This window comes from Zootoca vivipara, chromosome 6 (assembly GCF_965207765.1).
Source record: "Zootoca vivipara chromosome 6, rZooViv2.hap1.1, whole genome shotgun sequence".
Classification (NCBI taxonomy): Eukaryota; Metazoa; Chordata; class Lepidosauria; order Squamata; family Lacertidae; genus Zootoca; species Zootoca vivipara.
In genome coordinates, this window is record NC_142589.1 from 78,198,055 (window position 1) to 78,217,773 (window position 19,719).

At 48.1% G+C, this 19,719-nt stretch overlaps 1 protein-coding gene and 1 non-coding gene across 2 annotated transcripts; one reads left to right on the top strand and one right to left on the bottom strand.

Annotated features, from left to right (window-relative positions):
* Positions 1-284: 284 nt before the first annotated feature.
* CCER2 (coiled-coil glutamate rich protein 2) lies at positions 285-19,026 on the top strand. The gene is made up of 6 exons (XM_035120771.3): positions 285-588; positions 9,112-9,158; positions 11,420-11,513; positions 13,169-13,237; positions 14,576-15,468; positions 16,389-19,026. The coding sequence occupies exons 1-6, from the start codon at positions 543-545 to the stop codon at positions 16,470-16,472; spliced, it is 1,233 nt and encodes a 410-aa protein (XP_034976662.1). The 5' UTR covers positions 285-542; the 3' UTR covers positions 16,473-19,026.
* Positions 17,522-17,596, bottom strand: TRNAR-CCU (transfer RNA arginine (anticodon CCU)). The gene has a single exon. It is a non-coding gene; the product is annotated as a tRNA-Arg (tRNA).
* Positions 19,027-19,719: the final 693 nt, after the last annotated feature.

Sequence of the window (19,719 nt, forward strand, 5' to 3'; positions counted from 1 at the left end):
GGGAAGGCTAATGCACATAGTCAGTGCGTGGGGAAGAAGGGTGCCACGTGAAGAATCCTAGAAAACTACAACCTTCCCTTTAATATTTCCTATTCGGGTTTTTTAGCTGCATTGTTAGTTGCACATTGGGGCGGGGGACTTTTTTTTTTTGCGTGTGTGGAACAACGCCTGTCCAGAGAGGTAAGGAAACAATTCCTCCCCTCGTTCTGTTGGGAGCAGGCGTGACATCACTTCCTCCCGTCCTGCCCCCTATTTAAAATCCCCCTCCTGGCTGCCTTAGAGGCACCTCCGCTGGTGTTTCTGCTCTTGTGCACAAAGAAAGTCCTTCACCCTTCAGCGTCCAAGGACATCCACCCCCTTCTGCTTCTCCTTCCTCCTCCTCCTCCTCTTTCCCCCTGTTCTCCTTCCCATCTGCGGCTGCTTCAAACTCTTCCCTGCATCTCTGATCTCCTCCCCTCTCCTCCCCTCCTTTGAAAAAAAGGACCAGCAGAGAGAGAGAGAGAGAGAGAGAGAGAGAGAGCCATCTCTCCAGGACCTCAGCGATGCTTTCCAACAGGATCTCGCTCCTGTTCCTCTTCTCCTGCCAAGGTAAGTCTGGCAAGGGCTCGAAAGTACTTTGGGACGGTGGAGGGTTGCATCTGATGCCAGCCTTGCTGGGAGCAGAACCATTGAAACCCACACGCTGTTCATTGATTTCAGGAGGAGCATTGAGTATATACCCCAAAAGCCTCTGGCTTAGCCGGGAAAGTGATGATCTGCTTCTTTCTCTCACTCCCAACACTCGCATCTCTTAAAGCAGAAGAAGGAACTAAATTCTCTCCCCTACGGTTTTGAGCGGCCAGTTTTCCCCATTATTATTATTATTATTATTATTATTATTATTATTATTTGGAGGGGGTTACTTATGCTCAGCTGAGCTCATCCTCACTGCACCATCTCTCCTCCTCTGGACTTTAAATATCTCTCTCTTGCATACTGTGTGTCCAGAGAAACCTCACGGCTCCCTCCCCCCCCCCATTTAGCAAAACGGACAATATGCCTGTCCATATTGCTCACAAGCTGCTTGGCATTCAGAATTCCTCTGAGATCTTTGCAGCCTAGTTTTTGTTCTTGGTCGAAGCGACTCAAGGCACTTCTGCAACCTGCGAATGCTCCGTGCAAAAAAAGGGTTGGGAGACAATGTAAGCATATGATACAAAATTCCTTACTGCAGGCAGGAGGATGGAAAAGTTAGCTGGACTTTTTTTCCCCAAACATGATTTGGACCCTCTCCATTTATTTGTAACTGTTCTCTCCAAGAGATCCTGGTGATCTGGTCATATTTCCCCTTTCTGATTTGGATTCCTCATCTCGTATTTTTCAGCTCACCCTTTTCAAAGATGTGCCTTTGCAGTACCATCTGGAATATGACAGATACAAGCTGGTGTCCATATTTAGTTTCCCACTCGTTTTTTTTTAAAAAAATAATGAACAAGGATATGTTTTTCTCCCTCCTATTTGAGGGCAGAATCGACTCTCGAAACGCATGGTAAACGAACGCTCTTACGGTAGGAACTTGGACGGCATTTCTGCCCTCTAATGATTTCAGAACCTTGGACAGCAATTCCTCGGCTGCTGTCCTCTTGCTCCAGCTATTTGTGGCCAGGACCCAAGGCGCTAGCAGAGCTCCAGAAGCATTGTGATTAAATAGTGCATTTAAAAGAACCTCACCCACCACTACCCACCACCCACCCTTTGAATAGCAGGTCTCTGTGCCCTAATCAGGAGCTTAGTTCGAAACACATACCACTAAAAGAGCCTTCCCATGTGGCACAGTGATTGCTGTTTGAGACACAGAAGTCCCATAGAGCCTTTAGGCGTGCAGAACGAGCTGCACTGTGCTTTGGATAATGGCCAAAAGGCTTGATCAAGGGGGTGGGCAGCATGGTGTATTGGGTAGAGCTATCCTGGGGATATCCAGATTCACTCCCAGCTCTGCCATAAAGCTTCCCTGGTGTGTGTGTGTGTGTGTTGTGCAAAAGTCAATATTTTCAGGAAAGAAAACATTGTAGAGAGTACAAATGATCATCCACAGGCTGGATACAGTGTGTGTGTGTGTGTGTGTGTGGCAATAAGCAAAGCCAAAAGAAATTGTGAGATTACCATATCACAACACCACTACCAGACTGTGTTATCATACGGGGCAGGCACTAACTAAACAGAGATGACCGCCTTGGGTTTCTATTTTGCATCTGTAGTTAGTTACCTATTTCAATAAAGGTTTGTTATATAAATAATATTGGACATCCATAAGTCCTAAACCATTTCCCCTCCATAACCCCCCCCCCACACATTTCTGTTCCGATACTGCCATTGGGGGCCAGCTGTGGCCAAGAAAGTGCCCTTCTGCTATTTCTACCCTGATATAACCCTCTTTATTTGATTACTTTTCCCTGGGTTGTCAGCTGCTGCTGAGTGGTGTAGAGTTTCTCAATAGGGTTGTTTCGGAGAGAACTTGATGGATAGTTTTGCCCATGATCAGGCTCCGGCTGATGAGCACATGCAGAGCCAGCAAGGCTTTTTTATTCCCATCTGACTCACAAGGGTCTCTCTCTCTCTCTCTCTCTCTCTCTCTCTCTCTCTCTCTCTCTCTCTCTCTCTCTGTGTGTGTGTGTGTGTGTGTGTGTGTGTCTGCTTGCCTGTCTGCCAGCCATTTGACTTGGTTTTGGCTTCTTGGAGCTCTCTGCTATGCAGAACACCTTTCTGCAGAGCACCTGCTCCCTGCGCAGGACAAGCTGCAGTCTGGATTTGTGCAACTCGGGTCTGTTACACAGAAACCAAAGAAGAGCTGCTTTTTAATGAGTCAGACCAGTGTTGTCTACACTGACTGGCAGTGGCAGGGTTTTAGGCAGGAGACTTTCCCTACCTGCAGGGGCCACTGGGGTTTGAGCTTCTGCAAGCAAAGCAGATGCCCTATCGCTGAGCTACTGCCCTTCCCTTTTGACACAGGAACGTGGGAAGCTGCCCTGTACCAAGCCACACCATTGGTCCATCTTGCTCAGCATTATCTGCACTGGCTGGCAGCAGCTCTCCAGCATTTCAGACAAGGGCCTCTCCTGGCCCTACTTGGAGTTGCTGGGGTTGAATCTGGGACCTTCTGCATACAGAATCATTGTATTTTAATATTCTGCTGGAAGCTGCCCAGAGTGGCTGGGGAAACCCAGCCAGATGGGCGGGGTAAAAATAAATTATCACCACCACCACCACCACAGATTCTCCATCCCTATCCAATCCACAGATTGAACAAACTCGCTTTTCTAGACGTGTCCCTTAATACAAAGCTGGTCAGTTTTCTGAATTTGTCTCCTATCATAGAATCATAGAATTGGAAGGGATCCTAGGGTACCCCGGGGTCTGTCTGGAACCTTATATCCCAGCTCGATCACTGAGATCATCTGCAGAAACATCGTTGGTTGTTCCCCAAGTTCATAAAATTGAAGAGCTGAAAGGTACCCCTGTGGTCATCTAGTCCAACCCCCTGCAATGCAGGAATCTCAGCTAAACATTCCAAGGGAGAATGTTCTACTGTCAAGCAGCTCTTGTTGTCAGAAAGTTCTTCCTGTTTAGTCGGAACCTCCTTTCTTGTTAACTTGAAGCCATGGGTTCGAGTCCTACCCTCCGGAGCAGGAGAAGGAGGAAACAGGCTTTCTCTGTCTTCCATGTGACAGCCCTTGAGATATTTGGCTCTCCTATCTCCTCTCAGTCTCCTCTCCTCCAGGTTAAACATACCCAGCTCCTTCAACCATTCCTCATCAGGCTTGGTTTCCAGACCCTTGATTATCTCATCATCGTGCCCACCTTAGCAGCTTTAAAGCCAAGTTTTCTGGAACTGGAATTCTTGAAACCTTTAAAAGCTCCCTTAACATGGAGCTGCTGGGTGAGTCTACAAAGCTGCTTTAGACAGATAAGAAGTGCTTTTAAAAAATGTTTAGGGCTACTCTCATTTTCCTACTCACATTGAAATACTGCCCCTCAATGAGGCCAACCTTAGATTCACAAAATGTTTAGGCGTATGCGTCTGCCCAGAAAAAAGCACTGCAGATAAGTCATGTCGTTGGTCAATCTAGCCAACCTCTGACTTCTCCGACTGGCAGCACCTCTCGAGAAGTTCCCCTCCATGCCAGCACGTATTCCCTGGGTTTGATTAACCAGGAATGCCTGAGGTTGAACCCAAGATATTCTGCATGCAAGACACTGAGCTCTACCACCGAGCTACACCTTGACTGGCAATGGTTGTCAGAATGCTCCCTTCTGCCTCACTCCCATCCTTTTCATAGAATCATAGAATCATAGAGTTGGAAGAGACCACAAGGGCCATCCAGTCCAACCCCCTGCCAAGCAGGAAACACCATCAAAGCATTCCTGACATATGCCTGTCAAGCCTCAGCTTAAAGACCTCCAAGGAAGGAGACTCCACCACACTCCTTGGTAGCAAATCCCACTGCCAAACAGCTCTTACTGTCAGGAAGTTCTTCCTAATGTTTAGGTGGAATCTTCTTTCTTGTAGTTTGAATCCATTGCTCCGTGTCCGCTTCTCTGGAGCAGCAGAAAACAATCTTTCTCCCTCCTCCATATGACATCCTTTCATATATTTGAACATGGCTATCATATCACCCCTTAACCTTCTCTTCTCCAGGCTTTTCTTCCTGGCTCAGTTCCTCCATCTAGACTGGCTTGGGAGTGAAGCTGGTTGAAACTGGAACTGTTAAGCACTGTCCATGTTGCCCGGGGAACTGTGTGTCTGATACCCGTGTCCTCCCGCATGTGCTTCAACCACCCCACTCTACCCAGGAAGGCTTGTACCAGTCTGATGTCTTGGTACATGGGTCCCTGCTCAGCCTGCTGTCCAAGCGCTTGGTGCTGAAGGTGCTACAGGGACGCGGGTGGCGCTGTGGTCTAAACCACTGAACCTCTTGGGCTTGCCGACCAGAAGGTCGGCGGTTCGGATCCCCAGGACGGGGCGAGCTCCCATTGCTCTGTCCCAGCTCCTGCCAACCTAGCAGTTCAAAAGCATATCAGTGCAAATAAATAAATAGGTACTGCTGCGACGGGAAGGTAAACAGTGTTTCCGTGCGCTCTGGTTTCCGTCACGGTGTTCCATTGTGCCACATTAGTTCTGCTGGCCACAGTGGTCTGTGGACAAACACCGGCTCCCTCGGCCTGAAAGCGAGATGAGTGCTGCAATCCCATAGTCGTCTTTGACTGGACTTAACCGCCCAGGGGTCCTTTTTACCTTGCTGATGGGCAACTTCAAGACTACTCCTCTCATAGAATCATATAATTGTAGAGTTGGAAGGGACCTTGCAAGGCAGCTGTCCCATATGGGGATCGAACCCGCAACCTTGGTGTTATCAGCACCATGCTCTAACCAACTGAGCTATCCATAGGGAGCTGCCTTATTCTAAGCGAAACTCTTGGTCCATCTAGCTCATTGCTGTCTACACTGACTGGCAGCACCTCTCCAGGATTTCAGACAGGGTTTCCCCCAGCTCTACCTGGAGATGCTGGGAGATCTTGGGCTACTTGAAATATGCCTCCTGGCCTCCTGTCTAATTTTGAAGGGGATCTTATTTTGGAGGTTGGGCACACATGGGTGAAAGCTCACAGCCCAGTAACAGGATCCACTTTCCCACCTGGTTCCAGGTCAATTTGTGTTAGAGAGGCAGCGTGGTGTGGTGGTTAAGAGGTTTGCACCAGGACCTGGGCGCCCAGGGTTCGAATCCCGACTCAGCCACAAAGCACAAAGCTTGGTGCAGTTGCTGCCTCTCAGACTGACCTACCTCGCAGGGTTGTTGTGAGGAGAAAAATGGGGACGAGGGAGAACCACGTACAACTGCCTGAGTTCCTCAAAAGACAGGTGGGATATAAATGCAAGAAATAAAAGAGATCGGCAGATCTCTAAGCGGTGGCTGGGATGCTCTTGCTAACATGCGGCTTCCATCAAATTAAGCTTAGCTGAAAGGGACCACCCCCCTGTGATCTACATCTGATCAACTGGGGTGATCTATAAAGTTTGTTTTGGGAGCGCAGCTTGGTTAAAAGTCCAATTCCCTCGGTTTCATTTGCAATGTCACCTTGACTCAGAGCATGTTGTGTGTGTAGCGATCTCTGGATCAGACTCTGTTGTGCAACAACAGCCCCCCCTTGGGAACAACTTCAGAGCACCTCACTTGCTTGCAGAAGGTCTCAGGTTGATCTTCAGTCAAGAAACATCTCAAGAGCTTGGAGGGAGATCCTGAAGGGTTGCCAAGCTCGCTAATAGCTTGCTTCTGCATGAAGCAGATTCCTATCTTACCATAACCCCCCAGGCGTACCCTGGCTGTATGATTATAAATATGCATGTATGTATATAAATTTAATAAATAATTATGATTTTTAGGGTACTCCAAAGGTTACTTTGGGGGTATGTGTGTGCGCAGAGCTGTCTGACTCCCCAGTTTCTCATTCAGACTGTGCCTGCAGCTGTCCATCAAATAGGGAACCAATTCCAGCCTTGTCTGCAACAATACCTAGTGGTAGCCGAGTTAAAAGATAATGTATTTTTCATCTTTTGTAAAGGAAATGGGAGAAGGTGGCTGCCGGCTGTGTTTTGGCGTTAACAGCCTTGCACTACACAATTTCCACTCCTTCTTTGTTCAGCACCCTCCCCCCCTTCTTCTTGTTGTTGTGCTGCATCCAGGGTTATGTAATAGTCTTATGCAAGATGAAAGATCAGCTCACCTGAACAACTTAGCACTATTCGATCTTCCTAAGTCATCAGGCTCTCTCTGTCTCCAGCCTGTTGCAGGTGGGCAGAGAGGATTGCCAGATCATCCCTTGAAGGCTGCTTAATCCCATCACCTTCTTAGGCTCATACCTCGAACCCTCAATGCAGGGCCTGCTGGGATTCAGCCGAGGTTTATTTTAAAAGCCAACGGTTTTTCTCTAAAAATTAAAAAGTTCACAAAATTGGCTAACTGCAACATCGATTTTTCCAGTAAAGCCGTCATTTTTGTTCTTCTTTTAAAAAAAAAATCTAAATTTTATCAAGGTTTATAATTGTATAAAATTATATATAATTATATAATTAAAAGGTTTATAAAAATACAAAAGTTGATATATTTTTCCTTTTTAAAAACCAAACCAAGACTTTTATATAGATACAATAAAAACACAGAAACGGGGGGGGGGGGGAATAGAGAAGGAAAAAGAAAGAAAGAAAGAAAGACAGAAATAAAGAAAGAAAGAAAAGAAAAGAGGTTAAAAGAGAAAGACAGGAGAATAAGTTGTCAGTTTTGTTCTGATGGGGAGTAAACTCCATCTACAAACTACCAACTTCCCCTCCTCTGCTGAACAGTACTTTTTAGAGATTTTTTAAAAATAAAATAAAAATCACTGCTACATAATTTCTGCATTTTGGCTGCTGTTACAAAAGCCTCTGAGTGAGCTCCAAAATCTATGCAGAAACTGGCATTTTGGCCTTGGAGCAGAGTTGAAGACTTTGTTCACATCATAAAGGACACACTCGTTTCTAAGCGAAGAAAGGAGCTCCTTTTAAACTTTTTTTTTTTTTGCAGATAATCATAATAATAATGGCAAAACGTTTCCCTGGTTCTTGGCAACCTTCGGATCAGGAGAACACGCTCATTCTTCACAAGACAATTAGGAACAAGCTGTACCAGGATTAACAATGCTGTGTGCCTTCCGGGCATAATGAGTGTCATTTTTTTAAACATCCGTGAACAGCTGTCCCCCTTGCAATTTTAATAAGCCAGGCTTACTGAGCAAAATTAAGAGCGAGAAAGAGAAGAGGTGCCCGGCACCTCCACAGGTTGGACACGCTGAGTCTCTTTCACTCTACCATTGTCTCGCTCCTTCAGCACCTGAGAGAACACAAAGGCAAAATGGATAAGGCTGCTTTTCAAAAGCCCAGCCTCTCTGCCGTTTTCCTTCTCTTTCCTGTCCCTCAATTCCTTTCTCATTTAGACTGCAAGCTCCTGGAGCAGAGAGCTGTCTTTTTCACTTGTCCTTATTCTGCAAAATGCTTTGTACATTGATGGTGCAAATTGGAGAGATCAAAAGGGGAGAACTTTGGCAATAACTTTTGACATGCAGAGGCGGAGCTGGTGGGGAAACCTCTGCTGAAACAGTTGCTTGCACAGGTGAAACTCGGAAAATTAGAATATCGTCGGAAAGTGCATTTATTTCAGTAATGCAACTTATTATTTTTTATTTTTCTTTTAATTTTTACAAATGCTTTCTTTTGGAAATTCCACAGTAGTGAAACAAATACTTACAATAAAACAAAAATAAACGTCGCTATTACATTTCATTCATTACATTCCATTTATAATTGACCCGCCTAATGACAAATAATTACAATTACAACAAATAAAGGCTTGACATATCTATCTCATATATTGGTTTCATCTTTTAAGTTGCATTATTGAAATAAATGCACTTTTCAACGATATTCTAATTTTCCGAGTTTCACCTGTATGTCTTGATGGTTCAGCACATCGTTAACCTATGGAACTCACACCCACAGGAGGCAACGATGGCCACCAACCTAGAGAGCCTTTCAATGGGCATGGGACAAATCCATGGAGGAGAAAACCATCAATGGCTGCTAGCCACCATGCCTATGCTCTGCCTCCACAGATGGGAGCAATAATGCTTCTGGATATCAGTTGGGGCTGCAGGAGGGGACCTGTGTTCAAGTCCTGCTTGCGGGTTTCCCATGGGTATCTGGGCAGCCACTGTGAGAACAGGATGCTGGGCTAGCTGGGCTATCAGCCTGAAACACAAACCCTGCCTTCTTTTTATATTTGATCAGCCTGCTTGAACTGTTGGGGGTTGATTGCTGGGGTCTAGGAGCCCCATCTCTGTTTATGGACACAGGACCTTGAGCAAAGGGTATAGACTCTTCCATTTTACAGAGGGGAAGGTAAGGCTAACAGTTAAGACCTACCTCACAGGGTGGTTGCCTGTCCCATGTTTGTAGCGAGGTGATCATCCTCTATGTTCCAAAGCTCCACTTACGTGTGAATATTTCTGACCAAACAAACAAGAGATATTCTCTCCTTTTTCCAGTCTTGGCGCTGCCGTTACCCACCCAGCTCTCGGAGGAGGATGAAAAGGTAAGAATAGGAGAAAGGGTGGGGTGGGGGGTCATGTCACCTATATTGGACCCCATATGTGCTATAGTGTCATACCTCAGTCTAAGTACGCCTCGGTTTGAGTATTTGAGTTTAAGTACTCTGAGGACCTGTCTGGAACGGATTAATCCACTTTCCATTACTTTCAATGGGATAGTTCGCTTCAGGTTAAGTATGCTTCAGGTTAAGTACAGACTTCCAGAACCAATTGTGTTTGTAAACCGAGGTACCACTGGACCTTTAAAGCTTCTCCCAAAGAATTCTGGGAAGTGTAGTTTGTTAACAGTGCTGAGAGTTGTTGTTGTTGTTATTATTATTATTATTATTGAATTGAATTTATATACTGCCCTATACCCGCAGGTCTCAGTTGTTAGGAGAGACAGTTGTTAGGAGACTTCTATCCCACCCCCAGGTGCAATTCTTAGGTAAAGGTAAAGAGACCCCTGACCATTAGGTCCAGTCGTGACCGACTCTGGGGTTGCGGCGCTCATCTCATGTTATTGGCCAAGGGAGCCGGCGTACAGCTTCCAGGTCATGTGGCCAGCATGACAAAGCCGCTTCTGGCAAACCAGAGCAGCACATGGAAACGCCGTTTACCTTCCCACTGTAGCGGTTCCTATTTATCTACTTGCACTTTGATGTGCTTTCGAACTGCTAGGTTGGCAGGAGCTGGGACCGAGCAACGGGAGCTCACCCCGTTGCGGGGATTTGAACTGCCAACCTTCTGATTGGCAAGCCCTAGGCTCTATAATAATAATAATGTTATTATTTAGATGCTGCCTGCTGACTGGGTTACCTCAGCCACTCTGATTGGCTTCTAGCATAAATACAAAAACGTAACAAAAACATCAAACACCAAAAACTTCCCCATACAGGGCTTTTGTGATAAATTCCTCTTTCCAGGGAACTCGGATTCATAGCTCTGTTCAGTGCTTCCCCCCCCCCCAAAAAAAATGTTTAGGGGGCCCTCTCATTTTCCTACTCATATTGAAATACTGCCCCTCAAGGAGGCCAAACTTAGATTCACAAAATGCTTTGGGGTATGCGTACCCCTGCGTTCCTCCACAAAAAAGCACTGGTTCTGTTTACAGGGGTGTCCAAACTTTTTCAAAGAGGGCCAGATTTGATGAAGTGAACATGTGTGAGGGCCGACCGAAAGGCTGACCAAAGAAGTTGTTGAGTTTTTTTTTTTACAGATTAAACCAACCGGCGGACTGGATTAGCCCCCCCCCAAAACAGACTTTGGACATACCTGTTTTAAGATGATGGGGGGGGGTCCTCCCGGCAACTCTCTGCATGCTTAACAAAACTACAGCTCCCACAATTCTTTGGGGGACGCCATACCTTTTTTTAAAAGTGATATAACACTGCTTTAAACAGATAGTGAGACGAGAAAGCTAAAGTGGGAGATTTGGTGGAGGAATACCATGTTGCAATGATTCAGAGAATGGATGGTTGAGAGCCGAGACTTGTTCATACCTCAGATTTAGAGGGCTAAGGTTGTTTGATTTCGGTCCGTGTCACAATGGTGGGATTTCTAGTCCTGGAGGAATGTGGTGTACAATGAAAGGATGGAGACTGGGAGACAGGACTCCTGTGTGCTTGCGAAGAGATATGGGGATAGTCCTGGTTGGGTACATCTCATCTCAGCATTAGCAGTGCGGGTGGTGGAAGTGAGAAGCAAACCTATCGATGAGGGTTGAAGAAAGTCTGGGAGAAACTTAAGGTTGCCACCTCTTTTTGGGCAGGGCTGTGGGGAACGGCAGAAATTCAACAGACAAAGCTTTCTCCCATCCACATCATGTGTCCCCCCTCTATGCTTTACCACTGAACTATCATCTGTCAAAGAGCTGTTCGAGACACAAGAGCCCCACTTGAGTTGTAGAGGGTGGGAGGAAGAAGAGAAGAAGAGTTTGGATTTGATATCCCGCTTTATCACTACCCGAAGGAGTCTCAAAGCGGCTAACATTCTCCTTTCCCTTCCTCCCCCACAACAAACACTCTGTGAGGTGAGTGAGGCTGAGAGGCTTCAGAGAAGTGTGACTAGCCCAAGGTCACCCAGCAGCTGCATGTGGAGGAGCGGAGACGCGAACCCGGTTCCCCAGATTACGGGTCTATTGCTCTTAACCACTACACCACACTGGCTCTCAGTGTGGAGGAGAAATATAGCTACATTGACGCATGAAAAAGGGAGAGAGAGACCCCAGTTCATTTTGGTGCTGTGCTGTTGTTGTTTTTGCCAGGTTACTAAGTGCATCACCGAAATCCTCGCAGACACCCTCTCGAGACCCAGCCCAATTCCGGTGACCACTGAATGCACAAAGATACTTAGAGAGGGTAAGTTACGATAGGTAAAGGTAAAGGGACCCCTGACCATTAGGTCCAGTTGTGACCGACTCTGGGGTTGCGCGCTCATCTCGCATTATTGGCCGAGGGAGCCAGCGTATAGCTTCCAGGTCATGTGGCCAGCATGACAAAGCTGCTTCTGGCGAACCAGAGCAGCACACGGAAACACCGTTTACCTTCCCGCTGTAGCGCTTCCTATTTATCTACTTGCACTTTGACGTGCTTTCGAACTGCTAGGTTGGCAGGAGCTGGGACCGAGCAACGGGAGCTCACCCCGTCACAGGGATTCGAACCGACGACCTTCTGATCAGCAAGCCCTAGGCTCAGTGGTTTAACCACAGCGCCACCTGGGTGTGTTCAAACTCCTTAAGCAGTGTCTGCAAATACCCACATCCCCAAGGTAATGTGAAAATAGGCCTTTTCAGTGGTGGCTCCCAGTGGTGGAATGTTGCCAGAAAGAGGCAATGCCCCACTGCATCTGTGTTGCCTAGCAACCGTCAGCAGCAGCAGCAGGAAGAAGAAGACAGGGCAGCCCTATCTTTTCTGGCAACCATCAGCAGAGGGAGCCACTGCTCTAGGTTGTTGCCTAGCAACAGCCACCAGAAAATCAGCAGCAGGCCTGCTGTTGCGACTGTGCTACCTGGCAACAGCCTCTCTGTTGCTTAGCTACCACCACTAGGATGGGAGAACTGTGTGCCACAGCCTCTGGGCAAGGGCAAGCGTAAAGGAGGCCGTGTTTGTGTGGTAAATTGCCACAGAACAGGGAAGACTTTATCAGGGCTTCTTCTGTGCAATAGTTTCTCATGGGGCAACAGGCCTAAACTTTCCTCTGTTTATTATTCAGATGGTTATACCCCTGTGGCTTACAACATATCAGCCTTCACCGACCTCTAGGATTCTAACCTGCTTCTCTTCAGACATTTTGGACTACAAATCCCATCAGTCTTGCTGGTCCGGGCTGATGGGAGCTGTAGTCCAAAACACCTGGAGAGAAGGCTGCAATGGACGGTGGTGAAACACACAAAGGCACACACCTGTACTTTTATCTCAAACCACACCACCCAGCAGCCTGCAACTCCCTGCTGAGGGTAGAGACCCGTATTCCGCTCATGGAGCTACAGTTCCTAGAATTACATGTGAAAGAGGTATTGATTGTTAAGCCCCTCTGTAGCTCTGTGAGGGGAATGGGTGTGTGTGTGTGTTTGTCTCCTAACAACTCTCAGCACCCTTAACAAACAACATCTCCCAGAATGCTTTGGGGGAAGCCATGACTGTCTAAAGCAGGCACGGCCAAACTTGGCCCTCCAGGTGTTTTGGGACTACAATTCCCATCATCCCTGACCACTGGTCCTGTTAGCTAGGGATGATGGGAGTTGTAGTCCCAAACCAGCTGGAGGGCCAAGTTTGCCTATGCCTGTTCTAAAGCACTTAGTGCTTTAAAACCATAGTGCTTTAAATGGATGGTGCGAATGCGGCCGTAGTCGCCTAGCAGAGGCCGGGGTGCTTTACTGAGGTTGAACAACTGGAGCAACTCCTTTGCACTTGGATGGTATTCCTGCTGGCCTTTCAAGCCGCCCGCCATGTGTGCGATGTCTGGAATCCATGATACTCACTGAGAGTTTAATTGGCACCATGTCTGTTTTCAGATGAGAGAGTCCTTGCGATGCTTCACCATCAGCACCTGCTGACTGAGCTGGAGGAACTCGCGCATCAAGGTAAACAGACTAGCCAAATCCTGCTATTCCCCATTCTGTCGAGGAAATGTCTTTCTGAACCTTGAAATCCGTTTTGCAAGGGCTGAGGTTAGTGCCAGCTCCAGGGTGTTGGGGAACCTTGGTTTTTATTTCTTTCTTTACTACCGCTTTTCCCTCCAAGTAGCTCAAGGTGGCACACGGACTCCCCATTTTATCCTCCAAACAACCCTGGGAGGTAGGTTAGGCTATGAGAGACAGTGGCTCTCCCAAGATCACCCGTTAAGCTTCATGGCCAAGTGGGGACTAGAACCTCCGTCTCCCAAGCCTTTGTCCAATACATTAAACACAACAACACATTGGCTCACAAACTATTGCTGACATCAATTAGGAGGGTTTTAGACATGGAGTCTCTTTCAGTGCTACCTGAAGATGTTAGGGATTGAACCGGAGACTTGGGGGGGGGGGAGAGACTTCAGCAGTAGTTGCAGCTGCTGTCTCCCCCACCCACCCCAACATAGCTGAAATACTGCAGTAGGAAGGAGTGTCTGGGTGAAAATCACTAAAAAACATCATGGAAAACTCAGTTGTATGGCAACGCATGTCGGCGGTGGGGGGTTTTTTTGGGGGGGGCAATTTCCCTGAAAAATAGCCCCAAAACGTGGGGCAAAACTTTTTTTAAAAAAAAGCTCAACAACTTTTTGAAATATGGCAACCCTAGCTAAATGTTTCTGTGTGGCAGGTAAAAATAAATAAAAAGGGTTGCTAGTCCTACTCACGAGTCGACCCACTGACATGACTAACTTGAATTCATTAAATTCAGCTAGTCTAACCCAGGTAGGACTTAGGTAAATAGCACCCACTGTCTCTCTCTCTCTCTCTCTCTCTCTCTCTCTCTCTCTCTCTCACACACACACACACACACACACACACAAACCATGGCAGCTCCCATACTTTTGTGGTGGCTCCCATTTTATTTTACCCACCATGTGTGCTGGACCTAGAATTTGGCATTGTGGGAAAATTAAGATGGCAGGTGCAAATATGGCTGCCAATGGTCCTGGGGTGGGAAGCTCAGGAAGCAGTGGCCTCCTTCAGGCATCACCCATGACATGGCCTCTGAAAAGTTAGACAGTGTTCGTGCCAGGCCTGGTTGGGGGGGGAACATGGAGTGAGAGAGGCCCAAATATCGAAGCGGAAATGGTGTGAAACTGCAGCAGGACTGGGAGAAAATTTCTGCGAAGCAGACACAAAAAAAGAGCAAAAGGCAGAATTGTTTGGGGCTTCTTAGGCAAAAAACAACATTCAACTACCCCCCACCTTCGGTTCACCTTCCCTGAAATTATCTCATCCCCACTGCAGAAAACGAGAAGCATCGTCTGGGACATGAAGGCAACCATGATGTTTGGGAAGAGGAGGAGCAAGAGGAAGTGAAGAAGAGGGATGTCAAGCCTGCCCAGCAGAGAGAAGAAGCTGCCTCGGAGAAGACAGAGGAGCAAAACGGGCAGGCGAATAAAGAGGAGCAGGAGCTGAAAGAGTTTGAGAAGACGGAGAAGACTGAAGAGAAGGTGAAGGAAGAGAAAGTCTCCCGAGGAGAGGAGAACCGAGAGGCTTTGGAGGAACAAGCCAAGGAGCGGATGGAGGAGGAGGAAGAGGATGAGGAGAGCGATGAGGAGGACGAAGTGAGGAGGAAGAAGAAGAGAAGCTCCTCGGAGACGTGGTCTTCTAAGGAATATTTTGGGCACATCAAGAAGAGAGGCCCTGGGCCGCCAAAGATCAGGAAGGTGATGCTTCAAGGAAGTCAAGAAGACGAGAAGAGGAACGGGCTGAGCAAGAGGCACTTCAGATCAGAGGAGGAAGAGGAGAGCTCTGAAGAGGAGCCAAAGAAATACCACCATGGAAGGTACAGCGATGGCCACCATCACCACGAGGACTGGGAGGAGGAGGAGGAAGAGAAGAAGAGATCTGACCTGGCGAAGAGGGTGGCCGAGAAGGCCAGCGATGAGGAGACCGCCCAGTTTGAGGAGGAAGAGAAAGGTGTGAAGATCTCCAACTCCCAGGCCCAGCTCCACGGAGGCTGGAAGCCATGGGGAGAAGGAGGGGAGAAGGAGGAGAAAGAAAGCAAGGTGAGGCATGGACATCACCACAAACCAGCCGGCTTTGACCTCAAGAAGAAGCACTGGAAGGACGACGTCTATTTGAAGGGCGGCAGGTATCATGGCCGTGAAGAGGAAAGGGAGCCCTCTCCGAGTGAGGTCAGTAGCCATTATTCTCATTCCAATTATAAGGCTTGAGTTGGTTAAGTAGCAAGAAGCAGAGGGGGGAAGCAGATGGACAGTTATCCCAATGGAGAGGTGTAGAAAGCGGTGGTCTCCCAAGGGTCGCTGTTGGGACCTGTGCTTTTTATCTTGTTCATCAACTGCTTTAAAATGAGTCAGATGAACTGTGGAACTCATCCCTGCAGGAGGCAGTGACAGCCACCCACCTGGATGGCTTTGAAAGAGGTTTGGACAAATATATGGAGGGAAAGGCTATCCATGGCTGCTAGCCAAGATGGCTATGTTCTGCCTCAACTGCGAGAGGCAGCAATGCTGCTGAATGCCAGTTCCTGGAAACCACAGGAGGGGAGAGGGCTCTTGTGCTCGGATCCTGCTTGTGGGTCCCCACAGGCTACAGTGAGAACAGGAGGCTGGACTAGATGGGCCACTGACTTGATCCAGCAAGCTCTCCTTATGTTCTCCTGCGTTATCTTCTCTGGGGGCACTCCCAGAGGCACTCTAAACTTGGAAGAAGTTTGCTGGGGTGAGGAATCTGAAGCGATAAACCTGAGACCCGAGACCTTCTGGAAACGCGGCAATGTGAGAAAGACAGAACACTTACACAGCGTCGGGGTAGCATAGGTATTCAGTATCTCGTTTGCAACCTGAGCAGGCCCTCCAGAAAGTAGAAGCTGGGAGAATTCTAACTCAGTGGCTTAAAAAAATAATAATTCTGCAGAGCACCCCAACCAGAAACTTTCTCTTTCCCAAACCTGAAGGCTTGAGATCCATAGAGGGATTGAAGGGAGGGTGTTACCCAACCCTCCTAATTTCGCGGCATCACCTTTTGGCCAGTGCTGGTACTGGGGAGGCCTCTCCTCTCCTCTCTCACATATGCATATCCTCTCTCCTTCCAGGTCCAGGAGCTGGAGAAGCTTGAAGAGATCGAGCGGGAGCTGAAGAGGGCAGCTGAGAAGCTGGAGGAGCTGAAGAGGGGGTAGCCCCTTTCCACCCTATGGGCAGATGGGTAGGGTAGAAAAGGAGGCAAGGTGGCCTCTTCGTAAACCCACCTGCCCACCGAATTCTCCTCCATCTCCTAATAAGCAATCCCTGTATATAATCTCTCTCCCTCCAGCTTGGCTTTCGACTGTTAAAAGGAGCTTTCCCTTGCTTTTAAAACACACACACAAACATCCACCTTGGCAGGCTTTAGCACAGAGATGGGGGACCTGCTTGCCCCTCCAGCTGTTGGACTACAACTCCCAAACACCCCTGACTATTGGCCAGCCTGGCTGGGGCTGATGGGATCCGGAGTCCTGAGAGCGGCAACCTCAGCAGCGCAGGGTCCCTTCCTAATAGCCACACACCTCCTTAGATTTATACAATTAAATTTCATAATGAATAGTAATTCGGGGTGCATTGCAACAATCATTGTCGACCTCCTTTCAGCCAGGCCCAACATTTCCCCATTAACACGCACCGACAAATGATGCTCCTGTATCTTCCTCTGGAGCGACTGAAGTTTTCCCATTGTCCTTGGCAGAACCTGAACACATTTCTCTTGAAACCGACACTTTTTGTGTTTCCAGTGTTTCTGAATGCTTAGCTTTGGAGCACACAGGGGCTAAGAAGTTCCCCTTTCATGCTGATGGGGCAGCTCAAGGATGCTGGAGGCTGAGACCCTGTTGCTTTAATAGTAAGGCGTCTCCAACCACAACTACCACCACCTGACTCCGGACCACTGCATCTGAGGAACTAGCCGTTCCCCAGCCCTGGATAAGAGCATCATCTCATGTTGCTCCCGGAGGAGTGAGGAGAGTCCGCTTTGCACCAGATGACCCTCGTGGTCCCTGCCAACTCTACAATTCTATAATATTACGAAATAAAAGGAGGCTTGCAATTCCTGTGCTGTGTACCAGGAAACACATAGACAAGACCATAACTATAGCCCTGCAGGAATAGTATAATGGCACACAGATCCAGTAATCATAGACCTGTAGAGCTGGAAGGGATCCCAACCATCACCTAGTCCAACGGTGCAGGAATCATTTGCCCAACGTGGGGCTCGAACCCAGAACCCTGAGATTAGGAGCCTCATGCTCTACCAACTGAGCCATCCCAGAGCCCACCCTAGTTCAGCATCCTTGTTCTTGCACCGATCCCTGGGGGAAGTCCACAATGCAGTCTTGTTTTGCACCCACCAGATGTTTTGGACAGCGAGTGCCATGCGCTGGTGTGCTCAGGGGTGACGGGAGGCTATATAGTCCAAAACGTCTGCTGGCAGGCTTCCACAGGCATCTGGGTTAAGGCTGCCATATTTCCAAACTGAAAATCCGGTTTCCCCTGGACATTTTGCAGTTTCTGTGAAAATCCGCCCGGACGCCGAAAGGCTGCCCAATTCCCAGACGCCAAAAGGCTGTCCGATTCCCGGACGTATGGCAGCCCTAATCTGGGTAGCCACTGTGAGAACAGGATGCTGGACCTAATGAGCCATTGGCCTGATCCAGCAGGGCTCCTACCCTCTTATGCATTAATGCAGTAAACAGCAGCTCCAGGAACCCTGAGCTTTCTCCCAGGAAGTGGCCTGTTGCTTCTTTGCATGAGTCGCGGCTCTTGGCTTGCCTCCTTCCTACCGGTCTTGGCAGGCATACCACACTGGACACATTTGCATAATTGTTTCTCTCTTGCTGCTGAAAAAAAGAACACCATTATCCATTCTCGGAGGAGGCTGCCTGTTGCACCTCTGCCTTACCTCCTTCGAAGTGGCTTTGCTGGGGCCGCTGCAGCGGATCGCGGGCAGTGGTGCTGCAGCATGGACTGTCCACCTCTGGAGTAGGAGTAGGAGGCTGCCTGTTGTGTCTCTCCATCGTTTGCCGAGTCGGGACTTTTTTCTTTCCCAGCAGGAGGTGCACATGGAACAGTGAGTCTTGCAGAAGCAGGGGGCATTCTTCCTCTCGCACCCTCCAGGAGCCAAACCTTGTGTGTGCAAGAGTGATGCGTGCAGCCAGTTTTGATTCGCGGGAGGCAAGTGAATCTTCCATGCTCTGAAGCATGGGAAGTGGTGGACGGGGTATTCTCTGGGGACACTGCCAAGAGTGTACAGCATTGCAAGACCCACATGCCAGTGGAGGAGGGAATTAAGCTCCATGATTAAAGCAGGGTCCTTTTAAAAAATAAGCTCCCCTTTCAAATAAGTCTTATTGGGTATTTGTTTTTTACTCAATTTTAACCAACCCCTGGCATAAGGTACTACTGAGCTCATCATCCCTACTGTTTCTCGCTCCCCCTTCCCCTCTTATTAATCTGCTTCGACTGTTCGGATCGGAATCTTCGGTCTCTCTCCCTCTCCTGGGACTGGCCTCTTTGGTTAGCGGTGGAAAGGCAGCAGTTTTCGGAAGTTGCCCATACACACGGTGTGATTTTTGTTTGTTTTTTGGTGGGTGGGGCGTGATCTGTGTGGGGTGTTGTGTTTGGATATTCCTATGACCGGGGAGGGGTTTGCTTTAAAGCACTGGCGTGGAGTCAACTCAATAAAGCGAAGTCCAAAAGAAGCAATCTGGAAGTCTGGACCTCCTTGGGGGGCTGGGTTGTGCCTTGGTTTCAGATCTTGACATTCCCCAAGTGCTCCAATCTGTATTATGATTAATATACCGCCTATACCCAGGGGTCTCGGCATAGCTGCCAAGTTATCCCTTTTTTAAAGGGATTTTCCCTTATGCTGAATAGGCTTCCTCGCGAGAAAAGGGAAAACTTGGCAGCTATGGGTCTCGGCGGTTCACAGAATAAAATCAAGATATAAAATACCTAATAAAAATTTAAAAAACAACACAATAGTCCCCTCTCAACACAAAAAAACACATTTTAAAAGGGCATAGGATGTAAATCGGATCAACCAAAGGCCTGGTTAATAAGGAACGTTTTTTCCTGGCGCCTAAAGGTGTATAGTGAAGGTGCCAGGCAAACTTCCCTGGGGAGAACATTCCACAGACTGCAGAGAAGGCCCCATTCTCGTGTTGCCACCCTCGTATACACACCCTCTTTGATCTCTTGAACATGGACGCAACAATGGGGTTTCAGATTTCAACTGAATTAACATGTGAGCGAGGCTGAGGCTGCTGCACATTCCGCCGGGGCTCTTGAGCCTTTGCAGCTGGGCAGAAAGACAATCGACCTGCATAGGTTTCCCCAAGGGAGATTGCAACACTTTACCTAGCCAGAGAATCTCATTTACTCGGTTAAATTATATGA

Excerpts from the sequence above, each read along its gene's own strand:
- CCER2 (XM_035120771.3), top strand. The coding sequence starts at position 543 with ATGCTTTCCAACAGGATCTCGCTCCTGTTCCTCTTCTCCTGCCAAG. Across the intron at positions 9,159-11,419 it reads TCTCGGAGGAGGATGAAAAG|GTTACTAAGTGCATCACCGA; the intron begins GTAAGAATAGGA and ends TGTTTTTGCCAG. Across the intron at positions 13,238-14,575 it reads GGAGGAACTCGCGCATCAAG|AAAACGAGAAGCATCGTCTG; the intron begins GTAAACAGACTA and ends TCCCCACTGCAG.